General features: G+C 41.0%; 1 protein-coding gene across 7 annotated transcripts in view; it reads left to right on the top strand.

Moving 5' to 3' along the window:
* The first annotated feature begins 3,239 nt into the window (after window positions 1–3,239).
* JADE3 (jade family PHD finger 3) overlaps window positions 3,240–24,641 on the top strand; it is a 36,724-nt gene continuing 15,322 nt past the window's right edge. Inside the window, exons 1-4 of one of the 7 annotated variants that reach the window (XM_072135657.1) lie at window positions 3,798–3,823; window positions 10,857–10,944; window positions 19,440–19,501; window positions 22,923–23,005. In XM_072135657.1, coding sequence (XP_071991758.1) covers window positions 19,453–19,501; window positions 22,923–23,005 — 132 coding nt within the window. In that variant the 5' untranslated portion in view covers window positions 3,798–3,823; window positions 10,857–10,944; window positions 19,440–19,452. Of the gene's footprint in view, window positions 3,262–3,687; window positions 3,824–4,035; window positions 4,061–4,123; window positions 4,284–10,856; window positions 10,945–19,195; window positions 19,265–19,323; window positions 19,344–19,439; window positions 19,502–22,922; window positions 23,006–24,641 lie in introns of those variants that run through there. The other 6 variants (XM_072135661.1, XM_072135656.1, XM_072135660.1 and 3 more) reach the window with 6 other exon arrangements.

Genomic DNA, 24,641 nt, shown 5'->3' with positions numbered 1-24,641 from the left:
TCCCATAGTGGGACTAATAAAGTCTACAGACATGTGGGTACATAGGTCTCCGTATAACCCCCCTGAACTGATATGCAGGTGCAGAAGACCCTCCAACCTCCTCTATACACCCCTGAGCAGTCTGAGCCTTCAACCATACAGTAAGTCCCTTCAGGCTTGCTGTTTACTAATCCTATGACAACTGACCCGCTCCTTCACATACTCACACATTACTAACACATATGCTACATACACACACATTACTGACACATGCTCTACATACTGTACATAGATAATGAAGAAAGTAGCAGCACTCCGTCTTCCAACTCAAGATTTTTTATTCACATGTGGATACACGTCTACGTTTCAGCTAACTCAATGTAGCCATTTTCAGCATTAGCTGAAAATATGCTCTGCATACACACATAACTGACACTTGCTAATAGATGGACATGTGTCCACAAATGCCTCATATTGATATGTTCACATAAATAAATCCACATAATATCACTAAAACTGTAATAACTAGAATTCTGTTTTTCAGTTAGAAATTTTAAGACAGTCACAACCTGCAAAATATAGCAATAAAACAGAATAAAACGTAAAGACGCCCGTAAAGCCTATATCATTTTGAAAGCAGACAACCAGGCGATGCATTTGGCAATTAAAATTCTAAATTTCCTCTAAAATATGTACAAATCCAGATACTTATATAAAGAAAATATACTTTCCTAAACAAGCAAGATGGAAAGAGATCATACAGACCCCACACCAATATATTCACCAAAATATGCAGCAAAAGGAACGTTAAATCCACAGGGGACACCAAACAATTTTTGCAGAAAATTGCACTGAGCGTCACACAGATCTATCATTGTATACTCCCTTACATAATGGTAACCCAAATAATAACTATATATCCATAAACCAAGCTAATGAGATAACAAGTCACGTTTAGATGTGCGCCATTGTATTAGCCGCACAATAACAGAACCCTCCGCGCTTCATAAGAATATGAGTGAGAACATCATAACATAGGTGTAAATAATGGAGGATGGTGTCATAGAAAAACTTCATTCCAGAACATGTGTGTGTTTGGTGTTACATATATGTTTATGGACATGTTCTGGGTTGCGGTGTTAATATATAATAGCGACATTAGGCTAAGAGGATCGAATGTTCATTGTATTAGTAAATTTTCGCAAAAAAAAATCACGAAATAAAAGGCAATAAGATAGAAAGTGTGTTCTGCATAGTTCTGCACAGAGAAAGGTTAAAAACATGAACATTAGTTGATATTATCCCTCAAAATATATTTCCATTATCTGTGAGGAGCAGCAGCTCCTGTGTGCAGCAAATTCTCCCCTGATGGAGGAAGGGGGGGGGTCACACTTCAGAGGGCTGCATCTCTGGCTCTGTGACACATAGAACCTCACTTCTGTTTTCCTAAGAAAGAAGAGAGTCTCCTCTTTTAGAAGAATCTAAATTTGATATTCTCACTTTAAAACTGAATATCTTTGGATCCCTGGCACCTAGAAACAAAATTCAAGATTCATTTGAAAGAAGAGATTATCCCCTTTAAGGGGGCCCTGGGCAATTGCCCACTTTGCCTACCCATAGCGCCGGCCCTGGCACGAGCTCACCCTGAGCTGGTGCTCTGTATATGCATCTTACACCTACCACTGCAAGTGGTAGGTTTCCTTTAACAGGTGAATGAGATTTGTGGAACAGGTTTACCCTTCAAAATCAAATTCACCCATTCAGTTCATGTCTTTTCACCTGTTAAATTGACAAAACTGCACCTAAAACCACCTCAAAACTAATTGAGATGCAGTTTTAACTGAAACGTGTGACTGAACCCTCAGGCCGCGGTCACACGTACCGCTAGGCGTGCGTCATAATGCGACGCTAGCGCACAGGGGGAGGTCCTCTGCCCGAACGCACATGCGTTTCCAGGGAAACGCATGCGATTGTTAAGCCGATCGCATGCGTTTCTCTGGAAACGCATGTGCGTTCGGGCTGAGGACCTCCCATGTGCGCTAGCATCGCGTTATGAACGGACGCCTAGCGGTACGTGTGACCGCAGCCTCAAAGTTGATTGCGATGCAGTTAACGCATGCATTTTGTTAACGCATGGTTAACATTGCGTTTACAAACGTAAACGGTAATGTAATTAGGCAAATTACCTCACATCAGCTGTTGTATATGCGTTCCAAACGCAATGAAAACGCAACCAAAACGCAACGTGTGAACGCGCCCTTAGTCAGTAAAAAGTAGTTCGGAGTATTCAAATCAAGCAAATTATAAGGGTACCCATACTTTTTAATGCATATTGCACGTTTTCTGTAAGTACAATAAACCTCATTCCAATCCTGAAATATTACTGTGTCCATCAGTTATTAGATATATCAAACTGAAATAGCTGTTGCAAAAACCCAAATTTTGATAACTAAAAATGATTAAGATTAATAGGGGTGCCAAAACTTTTTCATTTATATGATTATACTTTTTCAATATTATAATGCAAATGCTTAGGGAAAGCAGAAAGGCAGATTTTCACTGCAGCTGTAATGGGCTTCTGTAACCTTTCTTTAGTGAAAAAGAGCTCCCTGGTGACAAGTTCTCTTTAAAACATTGCTTTATTTTAGACACAAAAAATGAAAAACATAATGGCACCATAGGCTCTGTCAGAGTCTGTCTATGAAACCAATGTTTTTGCTTTATTTTAGGCACAAAAATGAATGTTTTAACCTACTTTTTAAACCAATATATGCCTGGATGCTCGAATTTTTTCCTATAAAAATACACTGTGCAGGAGCATCCCCCCTCCCAATATGTAAGATTACAGCAGGCAATGGGCAAGTGCTGATAGAGCAAAGGGGAGGGGGAAGTGCTCATGCACAGTGTAGCAGCCTGCGAGGCTGTGTTCACCCAATGTTTTGCATCTCTCATTGCGTTTTTGATGCAATAAAAGACCAGTTTGCACACACATTTTACAATCCTAATCAGATGAAAGCAAATGTCTTCTGCACCCTTGAAAAATGCATAGAAGTTGGGACTTTGATAAAAAAATTTAAGGGTCACTGCTTCCCAGCAAAACGCTAATGAGAAAACACAATGCAATTAGAAGTTGCGTGTGCTTTTTTAAAACCGCAACATAGAGAAAGTAGGGCCACAAACACATTCATTTAAATACAACAGGAAGGGGAGCGTCTTTTCATGTGTCAAAAATGCACTACATTGTGTGAAGATGGCCTGAATCTGCAACACAGAGGGACTCTGGTAACACCCTAGAGAGCCCTTTTGGCTCAGTATTATTTTAGAAGTGGATTTTAGAATCAATGAGGCCATGGGTAACAACAGTCAGGGCGCCTGTGGATGTAAGTCTTAAGGAAGGCTTATCATGATGGAGTTTTATGGTAGATGAAATCTTAGACAGTGTGGGTAGCAGTTCACTGTATTGAGTACAATAGAAAGTGCTTTTGAGGAATCGCACCTGGCCGCCTTAGAGAGAAGCACATGGCAGGCAGCAGGCATAGTGACAGGCGCTCGGTTCATCCCGCTCTGTGTGTGCAGGGAGGGGAGGAAGGGATGGACACCAGGGAGGAAGTGGAAGAGGAGGAGCGGAGGAAGCCAGCGAGCAGTGTCAATACAATAGGCTTCTTGTGTGTGTGTGTGGATGTGTGTTCCTGCTGGGAGGAAAGGCTGAGGCGGCTTGGTCTTGCTCTGTGTCGGCGGCCGGGCGGTCTGTGCTCCGGGCATGTGTATGGGCAGCGCTCTGGACTGAAGAGGACGTGATAGACTGGGCTGGAGCCAGTGTGAGGGCAGGAGAGCTACAGGGAAGGTGAGAGACTACTTCATGTCCGTAGCGAAGGCCATGTACCAGCACATGCGGGCACTGCCTACATCTGTGCTCCTGCCATTCTGTGTGTGGCGGTCAGTGTGTGGAGCGTGTCACGTCAGCGAGCGCGTCCTCCTCACACTGCAGCCGCTACTGAAATTTGGCGCCAAGGCAACCTGAGGACAAGCGCTGTCAGGGACACTGTCTTGTGTGACGTCATCGCGGCTCCTCAGTGACTAGGTGACAGGACCAGGGACTGGCTGTGACATAAATAGTCCATAATAGTCCTTTCTATCCTAGGCCTAATTGACATGAATGAATGTAATTATCAGTTTTGTTTCCGCAACCAATATAAAGCTTTCCACCCTTGTGGAGATCTGTATGTGCACACAGAATAAATACTTTGAAGACGCTTGTACTCTGCACTAAGGACTGATTAAGTACTTCCAATTTTTTGCACACAGTGAGTACATTTTGTGAGTTGGACTATGTTCACATTTAGTTTTTGCTTCCGTTATTAGTACACGTTTGGAATACAGATTAGCTAATTGATTTGGAAGAGGTGTTATTCCATCCAAATTTCGATTTTGCATAAAGCCCAAATTCCTGGACAATCGTAGCCATGGTTAGCTGCAGTAGTTTGACGGACTGGCTGTTCGGCCACCAATCTGGCATTATGTCCAGGACAGCTGAACCCAGCCGTAACGACTTACTATCTCTTAGGAGGAAGGTGTGACACGAGGTATGATGACTGGTCATACAATGGTCCACCCATTCTTATAGGGCAATAATGGCAAACCCCTTAGATGCTCTGCTCTGTCACAGGTTCCAATTGTATAGGCACCAGAGGACACCAATACAGTAGAAAGAAGGAGAAGAAGTTTGGATTATCATTGTAGCTTCCTTCTAGGGTCCTCGGCTACCTGGGACTGCAAGAGGCCTCGAGTCCTGTCTGGCGATGTCTGCGCTGGGGTGATGGCACAGGTGCCCATAGAGAGGGCTCTGAGTGCCACCTCTGGCACCCGTGCCATAGGTTCCCCACCACTGTTATAGGGGATCCGAATAGATAGACAAAATAAATTAATAAATAATGCCGCTTAATGAACTAGCCATCAATGGCCATCTTATATACGGAGTAGCCTGTAGCTTTGTATCTAATGCCTGCAGGATATTGAAGAAAGATTTGAAGTTACATGCAATTGGGAAGTATGATAGGCCTGCCGCGATTGTTTCACACCTAATATATTGAACAGGTAAATTAACGTACTCATAATTCATTAAATGATCTGATGTTTGAACAAACATTGTCCTAGAAAGTATTGGGCATGTAGAGGACTTGCTGTGCTAGTGGCGTCGCCTTCAGCAAGAAAAGAGTTGTAAGAGAATAAAATCATGTTTTTCTACACGTCAATAATATATATTTAGAATGCTCCCCTAAATGTATTTCCGGTATATCTATAGGACCTTGAGCTTTAGTGTATGGCATATACAGGCAGTCCCTGACTTAAGAACATCTGACTTACAGACGACCCATAGTTACAAACGGAGCTCTGAATGTTGGTTATTTACTGTACTTTTGTTACAGGCTACAATTATCGTCTGTAACAGTTATCAAATGTGTCTGAAGATAATGTTTATTGTTAATCCTGATTCTTATGACAACCCAAAAGTTTTAAAATTCAATTGTCACAGAGACCAAAAACATTTTTGGCTGGGGTTACAATTATACAGTATACAGTTCCGACTTACATACAAATTCAACTAAAGAACAAACATACAGAACCTATCTTGTACGTAACCTGGGGACTGCCTATACTCGAATTCTAAAGATGTAAAAATGCCAGGAACTGTACAAAGAACACAAAACTGTATGTGAGGTTATTCAAAACATCTAAACAGCTTGGGCTATGCTGACATGTGTGTTTGGCAGGTTCTGTCATACATTCCATTATTGGGAGAAAACCTAGGGCACTACCCCAAGTATTTTTTCTGTTCTTAATAATAGATGTGAAATGGAAGGTAACAGTTGATTCATTAAAGTCTATGAGGAACGGGAGAACTCTTAAACGGAGATGGTAACGGAAAGCCCAGATTCGGGTATGAATGACCCTGGCTGTCTCACTTTCAGTATTGTTTTTCAATGAAAAACACTAAAAAAAGATACTGAACCACTTATGTGACATAAGCCATGAAGTATTTCCTTTCAGGCTGCTGTTGTGGCTCCTGGCTAACCCCTGGCTATGTTTTACAAATACACTGCAATACCACTGTTGGACCTAAACATTTCTGGGACCAGATATTCCATAAAAAAGTAGTCTTGTTACATATATAGGGATTAAGGGATGAACGTCTTAGTTTAGCCCAGTGATGGCTGTAACATGTCAAGATGTTTTTTCTGAAACGCAGCAATGCAGAAAAACACGGGGTGCTTGCGCAATCTTATTTGTCTTGAGCGGGCACCTGGATACCAGCACAGCTGCACAAAGTATGATTGTGACCCTTTCAGACGGCCAGTTGTGCCTAAAAGGCTTTTGTACCTGGCAAACACGGAGGCCTTGCCATGACAACACAAAAGCAATCCGCAATCTTGTTTTGAGGCGACAGTTAAGAGGTTTGTCTCCCCTGCGCAGAGCTTTCTCTGTGCCTCACTGCACTACGATTGAGCAGGTGGGCCACTGTGCAAAGTATGGTCTTTGTCCCAATTTTGCCTCTTGGCTTTTGATGCAGAAGTGACAGATGAGGAGGGCTCACGCCTCCTTTCCTCTGCACCAAATCTTTGCTTTTTTATGGGGTACATGTTAAGATTATAGGGAAAAAAAAGTAGAAAAGATGCTATAAGAAACGGCAGTACACTAAGTAGGGAATAGTGTGGTAAATGATTTAAACTTTATAAAACGCACCAATGCAATGCTGACTGAGGGGACCAGGGGGTGGACCTGGCCGGAAGGCAAGGGTATTTTTGTTCTCAAAACAAGCATCTAAGAATTTGCACAAACTCTGTAAAAAGGAATGAGTAGAAAAGTAAGTACAAAGAGGGATAAGATGAAGAGGAGGGCTGAGTTTAGGCCTATCATTTCGGTAATGCTGTTGATGTGGGGTATACTTCACCTAGTCTTCACCCAGGTTTAGTGATAGATTGTTGTGAGCAGGTCTTTTCAACTATCATTTCCTACTGTCATGGCCTTTCCACCAGGGACAGAGTGTCCATTTATAATGGGGAGGGATATTTTTGTCTGGCTGCTGTAATAGGAAAGGGGCACTACACTTTTGTATGAAGAAATAGGTAAGGTTATGTTTATTTACATGATCTATACTAATGAATGTCCCTGGTTACCTCACAGTTTGAGATAAGATATACATTTACACCCCTTCTTTCTTTCTTTTGGCAGCAAGGGCAGTCTAGAGCTGGGGAGCTGCTGAATGCATATATGATTTACTGTACAGTACTTGAAACTGTTGGGCTACATTCACACGAAGGTATGAGGGACGTATATACGGCCCCTATACACTTGTATGGGCTCAAGGCTCTGTACAGACATGTCCTATCCTTGTCTGTAATACAGCGTTGTGCGCTGTATATTCCCATGGAGAGGGGCGGGTGAGCTGTGCTCATCCCCTGCTCCTTTCCGCAGCGCTGATATATGCCCGCTGTACTACGCAATGGCGGGCATACATCATGTGAATGTAGCCTTATGTATAGTGTTGGAAGGGGATTGGTCCTGCCACAACAACTGTTGCATTGCTATGTGCAAATAGGACGCCTAACCAGACAAACAGCCACTCTCACCACAGACACAGGCCGGCGGGGAAAGGGAGGGGGGAATTCAGGAAAGAAGGTGACACGCAGAAGGGAGGGCAAGTGGGAATGGGGAACAAACTAGGACAAGATAGACTAAGAAGGTTTTAACTATCAAACCCTATTATGTGGGAGGGGAAATAATACCAGGAGTCATTCTATAAAGGTTAGGCAGAAGTTGCACCAGAGTATCCTCAAATTAGTTCTCATCTGTCATGGGGACCTTGTTCATGATTGAGTCTTTCAATTGGTATCGATGAACCCGGTATATTACATCACTTGGCGGGTCATTGTGAGAAGGGTGGGATTGTAATGCCTGATGGTCCCTTTTGATCTCCACCGGGGTATCATCTGGGAACTCTAAGACCGAATTGAAGAGGGAGCGATGCATCGAGTGCAGCTGGTTCGATTCCACCTCCTCAGGGAGACTGCGGATGCAGATGTTGTTCCTTCTGCCCCTGTTTTCTGCGTCATCCAGTTGATCTGAGAGGTATTGAAGCTGGAAGGAGTGCTCGGCAAGGATAGCAGAGTGGTGGCCTGGGTAGCCTCAGTAGCTGTGGCTCTGGCCTGGAGCTGCTGTACTTCTCCACTCAGGACTGCTATCTCAGCGCCGTAAGAGCTTTCATGGCGGGACACATAGCATTCTTTATGCATGTACTTTATGCATGTTCAGGTCCACCAGGCAAGCAAGAACGACTGACAGCCATCATGCACCAAAGACACGGGTGTGGGTGATGATCTTGTGCCCTCAGGACTCAAGGGTAGAGAGTGTGATGAGGCATCTCTCTCAGGGGACTGAGTGGCCACATGAGGTATTTAATCTCATGAGATGGGCGCACCTGGTTGATGAAAAGTAGGGGCCCCGGGTCCTATTCGCTGTGGGATCTGCGACCAAATCATAGGTTGCGGTTCCGGGATGATTATAGGCTGTAAGACGTCCCACACATATGAGATGATCTGTGGTGCGGTTAGGGGCCTGTACCTGGAGAGGGGGCTCTATCCTGGACCCCAACCGGTCTTGTGGAGGGGATCGTCAAAGGCAGGAGAGGATCTTCTGGGGCTAAGCCCTCCTGCAGTTCCATCCTCCCGGTACCCCGTGGGGATGGGCATGAGGTCTTCTCCAACAAGGCCAAGAAGCCCACTCAGGAGTGGGCCTGATGGATCTCTGCAACCACCTGGATGGAGCGCCTGGAAATGGCTGATTGGCGCAGGCGTGGACAGAGCCAGAATATTCTGTCGGTGACATGGGTCGGAGGCCGGTCCTGGTGACCAGGGAGGGAGCACTGACCTGGTAAATTGTATGCAGCGGCCAGGCCCTCCTCCTGTCCCAAGCTTGGCCTGCCGCTGCTCCCTGCTCGGGCGATCTGGTGCGGCTGCGGAGCAGGATACCCTCCAGAGTCTGCTACCTTGCCCTGAGTGCAGGCATGGGTGCCGGAGTATATTTTCCAATATACTTTCTTTATCAATTCCTTGTGGATTTCTAGATTTCTGCTTGCTGTCGTTCTATAGAAATCTTCTTTGTTTACTACTAGTGGACAGAAATCTGACCATGGTCACACAGGTGCATGGCTCGTCATATCACAGACAGTAATCACAGCTGTGTGTTATAACGAGCTGTGCACCTGTGTGACCATGGTCAGATTTTTGTATACTAGTAGTAAACTAAAAAGATTTCCATACAATTACAGCAAGCAGAGATCTAGAAATCCACAAGGAATTGACACAGAGTATATCAGAAAATTGTATAATTTTTTTTATCATAAAAGGAATGACAATTTACTTACATGGCAATATCCCTTAAAGGTAGAGGTAGATTTCCTTTAAAGGGAACCCGACACCACTATTTTTACAAATACAGGTAGTGACAGGTTCCTATAGAGCTCTAGTAACTATCTGACCCCCTGCTTGTCTCTAAAAAATATTCCCCTGAGATTCCCATATATTGAACTTTATAGTTTTATCTGGTAACTAAGCATGGCTACATGGAGTCCAGGTGGTCGTGGCCTCCTCGGGCTGAATCCAGCAGCTTCTCTCCATCCCTATCTCTGTATGCTGCTATAATGTCATGTGACCAGGGTGACATCATCACAGGTCCTATAGCTTTTGTTGCATTAGGAACTGTACACTAAGCATATATGTCATGAAATCACAGCATAGTTTATCACATGAAATCATAGCAGCCTGCATGGAGAGGAGTAGAAATCCATGGAGGCTGCTGTGATGGTTTTATGTGGTCAGATATGTACATGGGGTAAAGTTTTCATATTAAGTAGCTCAAGGACCTTTGATGTCACCCTGGTCACATGACATTAGGCCACGCCCCCATGGACTCGCTCCAAAGCTGCATAGATACCAGGCAAGATTATAACTCTGATTTTATGGGGATCTGAGGGAAACTACTTTTAGCTACAAGCAGGAGGTCAGATAGTTACTAGAGCTCTATAGAAACCTGCCACTACCTGTATTTGTGAAAATAGTGGTGACGGGTTCCCTTTAACAAAAGAAAAAAATTCAATGCCGCACTCATAAAAGCAAATGTCAACAGAAAAATTAATGTAAATTTTTCATCTGGTCAAGCAGGCCTATCAATCCATTGCTGACATCTGTTTCCACTCTACAATTAGTGTCTGCTCAGTAGCTAAATCTGACAGGTCTTTGGTGTTTTACTCCGTCACATCAGTTTTAACGGTATACCCGGAATGCAGATTGTTACTCTCGTTCTTTTCTCCTTCTGGTTAGACCTGTCTATTTTAAGCAATAGCTGTTTTATGTGAAGTCGTCTTCTTCTCAAATCTTGAGATTTGATGCCTGTTTAAACAAATGGTTTGATTCCACATTGAACAGCTATGATAATTGTACATTAGCAGAACATTGCACATGCACAATACTCATCAGTATTTGATCCAAATCCATCTTTTATCTTTTTTGAAATATCATTCAAAATTAGCTTGCTGGCAAATGTTAAAAGAAAACTATTTTTTTTTAAATTTTTTGTTTTCATAACTGAAATGTGTTGCCTATAAAATATATAACCATTTATTGCCATCCCTGTCAAATTTATAAACCATTTTTTGATTATTAACTCTATTGTGGTTGATTTATGAAAATGTTTTTTTTGTTTTTTAAGATAGATGTAGGTCCTAGATGTGTATGAAATATGATTGGAAAATACTGTTGACGTAAAATTAACTTCAATGGGAACCTCTCTAAGCTTGTTTTTTAAAAAAAAAAAAATTCTAGGTGGTATATCATTATAGACTTCATTGCCTTAAAGGGATATTCCCACGAAGACAAGATTCTTAAATATACAGGCGGTCTCCTGCTAAAGGTATCTGTAATGAAGCTTTATTGTTAGTCCTGGTTGTTATGACAACAAAAGATTTTTAAATCCAATATTCACAGAATTTGTCTGGAGTTAGAATTATAAAATATACAGTTCCGACTTGCATACAGATTCAACTTGAGAACAAAGCTACAGAACCTATCCTGTACGTAACCTGGGGACTACCTGTACTGTAATAATAATTATTTATCTTATTCAATGTTATAAACAAAAATACAGCATTTCACAGATATACCGTAATTCCAACCTGTCTAACAGGCCTAGAGAACACAATTTAAGTTGCCCCGGGATCTGACCATATATCTTCTATCATTTATGGTTAAGCATTTTTCTCATGAATCGCTTCTCCTGTCTGCTACAAATATTTGCTAAATTGGCAATAAAACTTAATAATACTGTAAACTAAGGGGGTTAAAAATTGGCTTTAATGTGTAAACATCACTAGGGGATTCAAATTTGAGAACTTTCTTTCATGGGCAAACCCCTTTATAGTGTAATCCTGTTGAAAGATGGGAAGTGTAGCAATTTAGCATGTTGCATAAGAGTAAATGCATGGACTGTACTGCTCTCCCCTCTGGACTAGTAATAGGCATTTCTTTTACTTTGGTTTCAAATTCTACAAGCAAGTGTTAAAACATTTAATAATGTACTACAATGAAATTTAAGGGTGACCTACCCTGGCATGTTTTTTTTAAATTCTACATAGTCTAAAAATCCTGGGCATTTTTTCTTATTCCTGTGCTGTTGGGGGGACACTTGGAACACCAGGGAGCCTCTGTTTAGGTGCTATAAAAAATGCAGACAATACTTTTTGGGCCGTCAAAATGATTGACATCCAAATTGACTTTATTATAGTCTGTTAGATTTTCTGGCCCCTTATAAAGCCTGTCCTTTTAACCCCTTATAATCATAATCTTTATATAGCGCCATCAAATTTTGTAGCGCTTTACAGATTATGAGGAACATATACAAATACAATAAGACATAAGAGGTATAACATTGTCATATGAAACAAAAGGAATGATGGCCTGGCTCGCAAGAACATAGTCTATGAGGGTGACACAAGAGGTGTAATGTTTCAGCCATTCTTTATAAGGGAACAGAATAAAATGTAATAAATTAGAAAACTGCTGCTTGAACCACTCGACAGCTGCCATTTTCTATACCTAGTCCAAGGTTAATAGGACTGCAGAGAAGCCTGTAGCTTTGGTATCTGGCATTTTTTTTTTTTGCTGGATTACACATTGGAGAGCTACACAGAATGGGTTGGTAAAAAAAGAGAATTAAAGTTGCATGCAGTTAGGAAATGTCATATTCTTGGTTTTAAGAGCATGTTTGAAGCTTTGCAGAATGGGTATTAGTCTGATAGCCTAGTCTAGGGTAAACGCTCTCGGAAACGGAAGTTGGGGTTTCCGAGAGCTTTCCCTGCCACACCACTTAATGGGCAAGACCCTGGTCGACGGTAAGAGGAGAAGAGAGAGATCCAGAAACAGGGACTGAAAGTGCAGACCGAGAGATTTGAAGAAAACCCAGAGAGTACTGTTTCCTTCAGGCAATAGAGAAAAGAATCCTGAGGAGTAGCTGGTGGTCCACGGTATCAAATGCTTCAGAGGGATGCAGAAGAACAAGGAGAGATTAGTATCCTCCAGATTTATCAGTGAGGAGATCATTAGAGACTTTACTGAAACTGCTCTTTCTAGAGTGCGTAATGTGGAAACCCAGCTTGCAGGAAATCTTGGTGAGAGTTGGCTGAAAGATACTGGGTTAGTCAAGAATATACCAGGCGTTCCAGGAATTTGAAGATGAGAGGGAGATTAGAGCCTGGTCGCTAGTAGCAGTACTGGATGAGTCCATGGAATCTTAATGCTGTTTTTTTTCTTATCTCAAAGAAGAATCCATTGAAATCATGGACATTCCAACTCTGGTGTAAACTGGGCCTTGAAGAGTTGGAAAATCTACTGTGCATGAGCATATTCATAGAAGAGTGTCCAACAGAAAACCGTTACTTTTTGACAAATTACAGTCTTCTAGTGACACATATTTATCAATTTAAAATGAATACACATACAACGACTTTATTAAGTAATTTGCTGCAACTTTCATTCTGTACAAATAGCTCTATATAAGGCCAAAATGTACACCACTAGTGAAAAGACCAGGATGAAAAGCCTCCTTGTTAAAAATCCAAGATTTCCTACACTAGACAAGTTTGTTTGGTTTCCTGGTTCATGTGTCTGCAGCTGTTGTTTTTTCCAGTTTTTTACATTGGTTTCTTCAGACTATAATTTTCCAACTTTCTATCAGGAAGTTCCTGTGCAGTTACATGCTGAATGGAGAGAAGGGACATCTGCTAAGTTTGATGTAACCCACTGCTTGCCATGCAATGGATGAAATTGCCATTTGTAAAATTAAACAAATGTTCATTGATGATGTTAACCCTTTAACGCTGAAGCCACTTTTCACCTTCCTGACACGGCCCATTTTTTAAAATCTGACATGTGTCTATTTAAGTGGTTATAACTTTGGAACGCTTTAACATATCCAGTTGATTTTGAGATTGTTTTTTCGTGACACATTGTACTTCATGTTGGTTGAGAAATTTAATCAATATATTTAGTATTTATTTATGAAATAAATGGAAATTTGGCAAAAATTTTGAAAAAAACAATGTTTTCCAAATTCAAAATTTTCTACTTTTTGGAAAGTTGGTCATATCACTAAAATAACTTGATAACTAACATTTTCCATATGTCTGCTTTAACTTGGCATCATTTTTCAAACATCCTTTCCTTTATTTAGGATGCTAGGAGGCTTATAACTTTAGGTGCAATTTTTCAGATTTTCACGAAAATCATCAAAACCTACTTTTGGAGGGTCAGTTTAGTTAGAAGTGACTTTATAAGGCCCACATGACAGAAAACCCCCACAAATGACACTATTTTAGAAACTACACCCCTCAAAATATTCAAAACAACCTTTTGGAATTTTGTTAACCCTATGAGGGTTTCATGAGGGTGAAAGATAAATGAAAGTGAAATTAGAGAAATGTAATTTTATCTTACTATAGATTCATTGAACACTAAAATTTGCACCTTCACAATGGGTTAAAAAGGAAAATGCATTTTACAATGTTGAGGGCAATTCCTCCTGAGTATGCCAATACCCATTTGGTCACTGTACCCTGCTGTACGGGCACATGGGGGCACTTGGAAGGGAAAGAGCGTTGTTTCGTTTTTGAAGGGCAAATATGGCTGAAAAAGTTTTCATGTGTCAGGATGCATTTGGAGAGCCATAGTGGTACCAAAACAGAGGAAAGCCCCAACATGAGACACCATTTTGGAAAGTACACCCCTTGGAGAGTTTAGCAACGTGTAATTTGTGTATTTTCCCCAACAGGTGTTTGATTCAATTAGGCCCCAAAAGGGATAAAAGGTGAAAATTTTCTCAAAAAAGTCACTTTTACCCCAAATTTTTGTAAGCCACAAGGGGTAAAAGATGAAACAACCCCATAAATGTGTAGAACTATTTCTCCTAAGCATAGAACTGCACCACTTTTGCATATAAAATGTTGTATGGGTACACAGTAGGGCTCAGAAGGGAAAGAGGGGCTTTGACCTTTTAGAAGCCAGATTTGACAATCATCCTTTACATGTGTCAGGATGCATTTGGAGAGCCCTAGTGGTACCAAAACAGAGGGGAACCCCAACAAGTGTCACCATTTTGGAAAGTGCACCCTTTGGAGAATTTAGCAAGGTGTAATATGTGTATTTTCCCCCACAGGTGTTTGCTTGAATTAGGTCCCTAAAAGGAAAAAGATGAACATTTTCCCAAAAAAGTCACTTTTACGGCTAATTTTTGTATCCCATAAGGCATTAAAGATGAAACAACCCCAAAAAATGTGTACTAGCATTTCTCCCAAGTATAAAATTGCCCCACACATGCAAATAAAATGTTGTATGGGTACGCAGTGAAGCTCAGAAGGAAAGAGGGGCGTTGGCCTTTTAGAAGCCAAATTTGACAGACATCCTTTACATATGTCAGGATGCATTTAGAGAGCCGTAGCGGTACCAAAACAGAGGGGAACCCCAACAAGTGTCACCATTTTGGAAAGCATACCCCTTAGAGAATTTAGCAAGGTGTAATATGTGTATTTGTCCGTAAAGGTGTTTGATTTAATTAGGACTTAAATAGGAAAAAGGTGAAAATTTTCTTATAAAGGTCATTTTACTCGTAATTTTATATAGCCACAAGGGATAAAAAAATGTAATAACCCCCCAAAATGTGTAAACCTATTTCTTTCAAGTGTAGAAGTACCCCACATGTGTATATAAAATGTTGTATGGGCGCACAGTAAAAGGAAAGGGGGATGTTTGCCTTTTAGAAGCCAAATTTGACAGAAATGTTTGACATGCATTTGGAGAACCCTAGTGGTATAAAACAGAGAAGAATCCGAAAAGTGACCCTAATTTTTGAACGCACACCCCTTAGAGAATTTTGCAATGTGTAATATATGTATTTGCCCCTACAGGTGAATGATCCAATTAGGCACTAATCATTAAAAAGGTGAAAATTTTCCTATAAATGTCACTTTACCCCTAATTTATGTAAGCCACAAGGGATAATATATGAAATAACCCCGAAAAAGGTGCAAAACTATTTCTCCCGAGTGTAGAAGTACCCACATGTGCATATAAAATGATTTATGGGCGCACAGTAGAGGAAAAGAGGGATGTTTGTCTTTTAGAGGCCAAATTTGCAAGAAATCCTTCACATGTGTCAGGATACATTTGGAGAGCCGTAGTGGTACCAAAACAGAGGAAAACCCGAAAAGTGACCCTAACTGTTGAATGTACACCCCTTGGGGAATATAGCAAGGTGTAATATGTGGTGTAGTGTAATACACGTGGTGAAATGAGCATTTGAACATATAGGTGGTTTCCAAATACGATGTGCAATGGAGTCCAAGATGGAAATTGCAATTATTTCTGGAAAGTTCAGTGCCCGTTATGTGGCGCCCCTTATGAAATAATGGAGGGGTATAGGGAGCAAGGGGACATAACAGTTGTTACAATTATTCATTTTACCGAAATTAATTCACAACAGGTTGGGCGTGAATTGTGAATGTGTTGCGTATAAGGAGGTACAATATATCAAGGGACCGACTAAACTTTTGTCACTCTGGAGCTGTCGCAGGTCTCTTAGTAGTATGTAGTGTCCATCCTAAACCTTCTTTTGGAACAGACTCTTTATTGAGTCCTACCTTTAGAAGCAGCAGAATTCACTGGGAAAATGCTGTCCTAGAACATCTAAACCAGAGGTACAGGGGCCCCGTCCTTCTTGTCCCAATATTAGTTTCCTAATATCTTCCGCTTGAAAAACGGAGAAATGATACGGCAGGACATGCACATTGGAACAGCTCGTAAGAGTTGTACAGCGTAATCTGTACAATGTGCACAGCCAGCACTTTTGTACCATATCTTCGTTTTCGTAGGGAAATTATCGCCAAGTGTTGCTCTTATTCACCCTAGCGATGCCCATTGTGACGAATATTGCTGCCTTTGGCTGGACCAAATCGACCAGCCAATAGCAGCAAACATGGACAGAGGGGGGCAACAAAACCCCTCTGGACCACAAGGCACAATTGGTGGCTGTCAGGAACAGCCGCCACCCTACCCCGATCACCCTGTCTACAGACATGGTGACCGGTATTACTGACGTCATAAGTAAATTCGCTGCTATTGGCTGGTCTGAATTGATGAGCCAATAGCAGCGATCATAAACTGGGGGGGTGTGGGGGCAACGTAACCCTTCTGGTCCATGGGGCAGGATGGATAGCTGTCAGGAATAGCCGCCATCTTGCCCCGATCACTGTGTCTGAACCGTGTGGGCAAGTCACTACCAGCCGCACCGTTCTATAACAACGTGCGTTGGGAATAGGCTATACAATCTTTATTTATTTTTTAAGCAATTTAGACAAATAAGGGCTTATTTTTTGCGAGACGAGATACACTGTAAAAAAAACCTTTATTTTAGTGGGGTTTTAGCTTATTGAAGCAATTTTATTAACTTTTTACATGTGGAGGAAAATAAAATCATCAATTCTTGTTTTGGATTTTTAGCATTTTTTTGGGGGGGTGTTCACTGTAGCATAACAATAATATATTATCTTTATTCTACGGATCACTACGATTACGGTGATACCTCATTTATATAGTTTTATTTATATTTGTCCAATTTTATTGAAGGAAAACTAGAATAGAAAAAATTGCATTTGTTTTATCATTGCAATTTTTATAGCAGCATAACTATAGTATTTTTTGGTTTACGGAGCTGGTTGTAAGCTTATTTTTTGCGTGACAAGTTGCTCTTTTTATTGGTATCATTTTGGTGCTTGTAACTTTTTTGGATCACTTTTTAGAACATTTTTTGTAAAGCAATTTGATAAAAAGTTTCAGTTTTTGGCAAGTTTTTGGTTTTTTTTTTTACCACGTTCACCGAGCGGGTCCAATTATGATTAGGATTTATTGTACAGATTGTTACGGACGCAGCGATACCAAATAAGTGGGGTTTTTTCGTGATTTAGTGTTTTTTATACTTTATTACTTGTGTAAAGGGAAATGTGGTGTTTGGGGGACTTTCACTTTCTTTTATTATTTATTTTAATTGTAAAAACCTTTATTTATTTATTTTTCCTTTTTTTACAGTTAATGCCATCTAAGCTTGAACAAGTGATCTTCTGATCACTTGTTCAAGCTTTTTTACAGGTTACACAGTGCAATACAGATGTATTGCACTGTGTAATGTAAGACACTGAGCATGCTGCGCATGCCCAGTGTCTTACAGCCGGGTCCTGTCAGAAGGCAGGGACCCGGCACCGGGAGGCGGATCGCGCAGCCCCGGGCACCGGCAGTCCCGGGGCTGCGATCGGAGCAGCGGACCCCCCCGGTAAGCGCCGCGGGGGGGTCCGATTCAACTTAAATAAACTTTAAATGCCTCTAACACGCCGCGGTCAGCGCGACCGCGGCGTGTTAGGGGTTAACACCCGCGATCGGAAAAATCTCCGATCGCGGGTGTTAGTGGCGAGTGTCAGCTATACTATATAGCCGACACCCACAGCTTCTGGCGCCGGCTCCGTTTAGGAGCCGGCGCCAGAAGCTTGACGTAATAGTACTGCATTTTGCGGGAACGCACCTCCCGCGATGCAGTACTATTACGTCAAATGTCGGGAAGGGGTTAAAAAGAAAATAATGTAGGGGAAAATAATTCTCAATAAGAAAGGTTGGAGTTCTTCATATATAGCAACATGAAAAAACTGGAAAGCCACTGGATCTGAGGGGGGTCTCAGGGGGTGCTGAGACCCCCACAGATCACGAAAACGAGGGGTACCTCCTCCGGACACCTCGTCGATCCGTCATTGTAATGGAGCAGACGGTCGTGCATGACCTTTCTGCTCCATTAATCTCTATGGAGCTGGCGGAAATTGCCAAGCGCAAGCACCGCGCTCACTGATCTCCGTCAGCTCCATAGAGATTAATGGAGCAGAACAGCACTGAGAGCCCCACTGATCAGCAAGTTAGTCCCTATCTCGTTGATAGGGCCTAACTTTTGTTCGTGGGAAAACCCCTTTAAGAGAAAAGGAGTGAAATGCATGTGGATAGTGATAAAAGATAACAATATGTACAAAAATAGGAATGAAAAAAATTTAGATGGTTCCACTATTGAAAATTTTTGGTTGTCGAGTATAGTAAACTGTAGGGTCCATTTGTTGTCTTTATTGTTACAATGGCAAAGACTGTTAATGTAATTCAACACATGTAACCAGCACCAGGTTTTACTGTGTGCAGCGCTGTGCCGTGTCCTCTAGCCTGGCCTGGCTTGCTTATGCTTCACATGTTTTAGTGTCCATGTGCCACTTATTAGTTTATAGCCACTAAAGATGTTCAGCTGAGATAAAAATTAATTTGTTCAAGGGGTTGTCCACTTCCAGCAAATATTTGATATGGTTTTTGTAAGGAAAAGTTATACAATTTTCCAATATACTGTATCTAGCAATTCCTCACAGTTTTCTAGACCTCTGCTTGCTGTCCTTCTATAGAAAACTTCTATGTTTACTTCCAGTGGCCAGAAATCTGTCCATGGTCTTGTGATGGACAGACAAGAGTACCAGTCATTATTATCACACAACTCTGGCTCGCTGAGATAACAGTTAGTGCACCTGCGTGTCCATCACATGAGCATTCACAGGTTTCTATCAACTGGAAGAAAACCTAAAACCTAAGCAAGTGCAGATCTAGAAAAGTGTGAGGTATTGATATTGAGTTTATAAAAAAATTGGATAACTTTATCTTACACAAACCATATTAATCATTTGCTGAAAGTGGACAGTAAGTGAAATTAAGGAAATGCAATGTCTGCTGTAGGAAATAAACTGTTGAGACCTGATTTGTTCACAGTAGATTAATTTTTTTTCTTTTCTGAAGAGGATGCGTCAGGATGAAGCGACACAGGCACCTCAGCAGCAGCGATAGCTCGGACAATGAAAGTGAGTAATACAGCGAAAGCTTGTAAGAAATGCTGATGCCTTTGTCTTTTGTTCTTTCGACATTTGAAGCCATAGATTTTTTTTTTGACTACTAGAGATAAACAGTAAAAGGGAAATCGTATATACTAATTCAAGATTTAGTTGCTTACTAATAACGCCTCAAATAGTACTACAATTCTGTGCACATCTATATAAGAAAATTGAAAAATACTAGGCATATATTGGCAATGCATATTCAGTTGTGTACATTACACCATTGCATTGAGAGTGAAACAAAATATGCCAGATTGATCATGCTTTGGAGATGATCATTTATTTTCATTGGTTAAACAATCTAGTTGTAACATTTAACCCCTTAAGGACGGAGGGTTTTTCGGCTAATTTCTCGCTCTCCAACTTCAAAAATCCATAACTTTTTCATTTTTCCGTGCACAGACCTGTGTGAGGGCTTATTTTGTGCGTAACAAATTTTACTTTCCCGTAATGTTATTTATTTTAACATGCCGTGTACTGCGAAGCTGAAAAAAAATTCCAAATGTGGAAAAATTGAAAAAAAACCGCACGTGCGTCACGTTCTTGTGGGCTCAGTTTTTACGACTTTCACTCTTCGCTCCAAATAACACGCCTACTTTATTCTTTGGTTCGGTGCAATCGCGGTGATACCAAATTTATATAGGTTTTATTGTGTTTTAATACATTTTCAAAAATTAAACGAATGTGTACAAAAAAGAAAAAAAATTTTTTGCCATCTTCTGACGCTAATAACTTTTTCATACTTTGGCGCACGGAAATGTGCGAGGGGTCATTTTTTGCGAAATGAGGCGACGTTTTCATTGCTACCATTTTGAGGTCTGTGCGACATTTTGATCATTTTTTATTTAATTTTTTATGTTATGTAAAAAGGTGTAAAAGTCGCATTTCGGACATTTGGGCGCCATTTCCCGCCTCGGAGGTCACCGCCGGCCGTAACCGTTTTTATATTTTGATAGATCGGGCATTTTGGGACGCGGCGATACCTAATATGTCTGTGATTTTTACTGTTTGTTATGTTTTATATCCGTTCTAGGGAAAGGGGGGTGATTTGAACTTTTAATATTTTATTAATTTTTTTTATTTTTTAAACTTTTTTTTTTCTTTTTTTTTTCACTATTTTTTAGACCATCTAGGGTACATTAACCCTAGATGATCAGATCGCTTCTACCATATACTGCAATACTACAGTATTGCAATATATGGCGTTTTTGCAGGTCTTACATTACAATGAGCCACTGGCTCATTGTAACGAACCTGCATAAACCATGTAGCCTCGTGTCAAGAGAAGACCCGAGGCTACCATGGTAACCGATCGCCGCCCCCCGATGACGTTCGGGGGCGTGGCGATCGAAAAAAAGATGGCGGCGCCCACGCGCCGCCGTCTTTTAAACGCCGCCCGCGACTTTGCGGGCGGCGTTTAGAGGGTTAATAGCCGCGATCGGTGCAAGCACCGACCGCGGTTATTAGCGGTGGGGGTTTTGTGCAAAATGCAAAAACCCCCACCTCTGTATGAAGAGGACTCAGCCCGTGAGCCCTCTTCATACATCCCTTATACCTCTGCGCCGTAGAGCTACGGCGCAGAGCGTTAAGGGGTTAAAGAGGGATTTATTACGGGCATGGCCTATTTTGACTTTATGGACCCAGACCCATTTTTGACATGTGTCAATTTAAATTGTTATAACTTAGTAACACTTTAATATACCAAGATGATTTTGAGATTGTTTGTTTGTTTGTGACACATTTTATGTCATGTTATTTGAAACATTTGAGTGATATATTTTTAATTTATTTATTGAAGAAACTGAAAAATAGCAAAAATTTTAATTTTTTCACTAAGTCTTACCACAAAAATGTCTTAATAAATAACATTTGCCATGTGTCTGCTTTATGATCGCAATATTTTTTTAAATTCTTTTTTATGTGTAGGATGTTAGAAGGCTTTTATGTTTAGAAATGAAATTGGCCTTCATAAAATGAAATTTCCAAAGTGATTCTAATTGACATAAACAACAGAAAACACTTCTATTCCTTTCCTGACATTCGAGGAAAGTCATGGTGGCTTAAGGGGGTTAAAAGTATTAGGATAGCAAAACGTTGGTACTTTTCCCCTGAATGTGGTTCAGCTCCAGGATTTAGGTTGCAATACCAAAAAAAGTAGAAAGGAAAAGTAATGTGCTGTATGCAGCCAATGTGTGCAACACGGACATCAAGCAGCCAGGACTCAAGGAACACATTACCCGCTCTCTGATGGCTTTATCCCTCAATGACATTTCGGACACACACAGGGAAATTTCATATGATTTGCCTACATTTTTTGAGCTAGGGTTGCATTCATCGTAAGGATTCTGTCTAAGGGCTTCACTAGAGTTTCCATAGAGATGAGATTCACATATAAATATAAATGCCACATATACTCGAGTATAAGCTGGGTTTTTCAGTACAATTTTTGTGCTGAAAAAGCCCCCACTCGGCTTATACTCCAGTATATATAAAAAAAATTAGTACTCCCCTCCGGTGCTGTCCCACCACGTCCTCTTATCCCCTGGCTTGTTTTCTGTGCTAGTCTCCGGCTTCCCGGCAGTGTGGGCAGAGGCACGTCCATGCTCTCTTCCCGCACACACGCCGTGACATCATCGGGCGGCGAGACGTGCATCGTAATGTGTGCTGGAAGAGAGCATAGTAGAGAGCCTCTCCTCGCACTGCTGGGAAGCCGTAGCCATGCTGAGAAGGCGTGCAGGGGGAGAAGAGGCAGGGTGAGCGCCGGACGTGAGTACTAAGTTCATAATTTTATCAGGGGCAGTGTTGGACATTCTATTTAAAGGGGTATTTTATTTGAGAGTAGTTGCAGATTATTTTTCATCCTAGGCTTATACTCGAGTCAATAAGTTTCCCAGTTTTTTGTGGTAAAAATGGTTACCTCGGCTTATACTCGAGTATATACTGTAGATTGATCTTCTCAGAGATCTCTCTATGTATTAGTACATTATCCTTATAGATATTTATAACACAGTTAAATTGAATTAATAAAAATGTATGATTCAAAATAAATCTTACATTTTATATTAACATTACCAGGACAAACTTTTCAATACATGAACTGTCATCATGTAGTAGTAGTATCATTATCCAATTCCAAATTCTGGTAGCAGTGCAACCCTGCAGGTCTAGTCATTTACTGTTACAAAAGCTGGTGATGGGTTCCCGTTAAATAGGTTTCTTACTGGTGGGGTGTCATCCCTGGGACCCATGTGTCCAAAATGTGAACGGTATACGAGTGTCTTAACCTTTTTGCCTTAGAAGTGGCTTGTAACTCACTAACATGTAATCAGCTATTGGACACTTATTGAGTTAACAACTTGCCACTAATGTATTCTCATTTTATTTGCAGGTCCATCAACTTCCTTTTCTTCCTGTTTTCAATACAGGAACAAGGGCAAAAACTCCACAGAAGAGGAAAAGAAGTCTGCAGAGGTATATACTACAAGTCCTGGAGGCAGAACGTCATTTAACTCCTTAACAAACAGGCCCTTTTTTGTTTTTGTGTGTTTTTCATTACCCATCTTCAAAAATCTATAACTCCTTTATTTTTCCATACAAGGGCTTGTTTTCTGTGTTACAAATTTCACTTCATAGTGATGGTATTTAATATTCCTTGCTGTGTATTGGGAATCGAGCAAAAAATTCAGTGAAATTGGTGAAAAAATACATTTGCACCATTTCCGTGTGGGTATGGATTTAACGGCTTTCATTGTGCACCCAAATGACATGTCTCCTTTATTCTTTGGGTTGGTATGTTCATAGGGATATCAAATCAAACTTTTTCATACTCCAGTGTACGGAACTATGTGTGGTATTATTTTTTTGCGAGCTGATCTGATGTTTTGCTACCATTTTAAGGACTGTACGGCCTTTTGATCACTTTTTTATTTTCTTTATGTTGGAAAATGGTGAAAGACATTTTCAACTTTGAGCGCTATATTCCATTATGAGATTAACGCAGGGAATGACATTTTATATTTTGATAGATTGGATATTTTGGGACTCAGCAATTCCAAACAATTTTTTTTTTACTCATGATTTTATATTTATATCAGTTCTAGGGAAAAGGGATTGATTTTTTTTTTTACTATTTTTTTTTCTTTTGAACAGTGTGGCAGTATATGGTAACTGTACTGATCGTGCATTACGTTGTAAGACGCTTGGCTATATAGCATCTGATCATTTGTTACAAAGGCCCAAGGCTGTTGTAGCAACAGATTGTTGCTCCCCGATGATGTCAGTGGAGGGACGATCAGATCCACGATAGAGGTGCCCACGCCACGCGCTGCCGGCTTTTTATTGCTGTGGCGATTGGTGGTAGACTGATCGTTAATGTTGCTGCTGTGTGTTTTCTGAAATATGCAGCAAATGCTCACCATTTACAGGGAAGGTTTAGCCCGTGAGCCCTCTCAACACCCGCAGCCTATGTGTGACATATAGATAGGTCACACGTTGTTGAGGGGATTGTCCACTATTTAGTAGCAGTTACTGTGTCTCTGCTTACTGTTGCAGCTCGGTCCCTTTTTCTGAATGCTACTGAGCTGCACAAAGGATACATGGATACACTTGTCACATGTCCTACTTATCATTGCTATCCAGAAAAGTGAGCATGAGCAGAACTGAAAGCAAAGTGTTGCAGGGGTCTGTGACTTGTTGCCGGGTTTATTTTAAAACTAAATTTAACCCCCTTAGTGACCACCCATACGGATTCAGTCACTAAGGGGCCTTAGGCTAGAGAAACCCGTTGGCCTAATTGAAAAACAGAACATTTTGAAGTTTGAAAATAGCAATTTTTTTCAAAATGTTTACCAAATTCACCCTTTTTCATAAATAAATGTTAAATATGTCAACCAAAATTTCCCACTATTTTGAAGAACAAAATGCAACGGAAAAACAAACTCAAAACACTTTGGTAAGGGTACATTCAGACAGCTGTATGCCTGCCCGGCCACAGCTGTGCGCTGTTCCATAGAGAACAGCAGCACATGGGGAAAGATGGAGCATGCTCTATCTTTTCCCCGTGCATGGCGTGGCACCATATAGACGCCCTATGGGGACATATAGACGG

The sequence above is a fragment of the Engystomops pustulosus genome, chromosome 2 (genome assembly GCF_040894005.1).
Source record: "Engystomops pustulosus chromosome 2, aEngPut4.maternal, whole genome shotgun sequence".
Lineage (NCBI taxonomy): Eukaryota > Metazoa > Chordata > Amphibia > Anura > Leptodactylidae > Engystomops > Engystomops pustulosus.
This window is presented reverse-complemented; position numbering and strand designations above follow the sequence as displayed.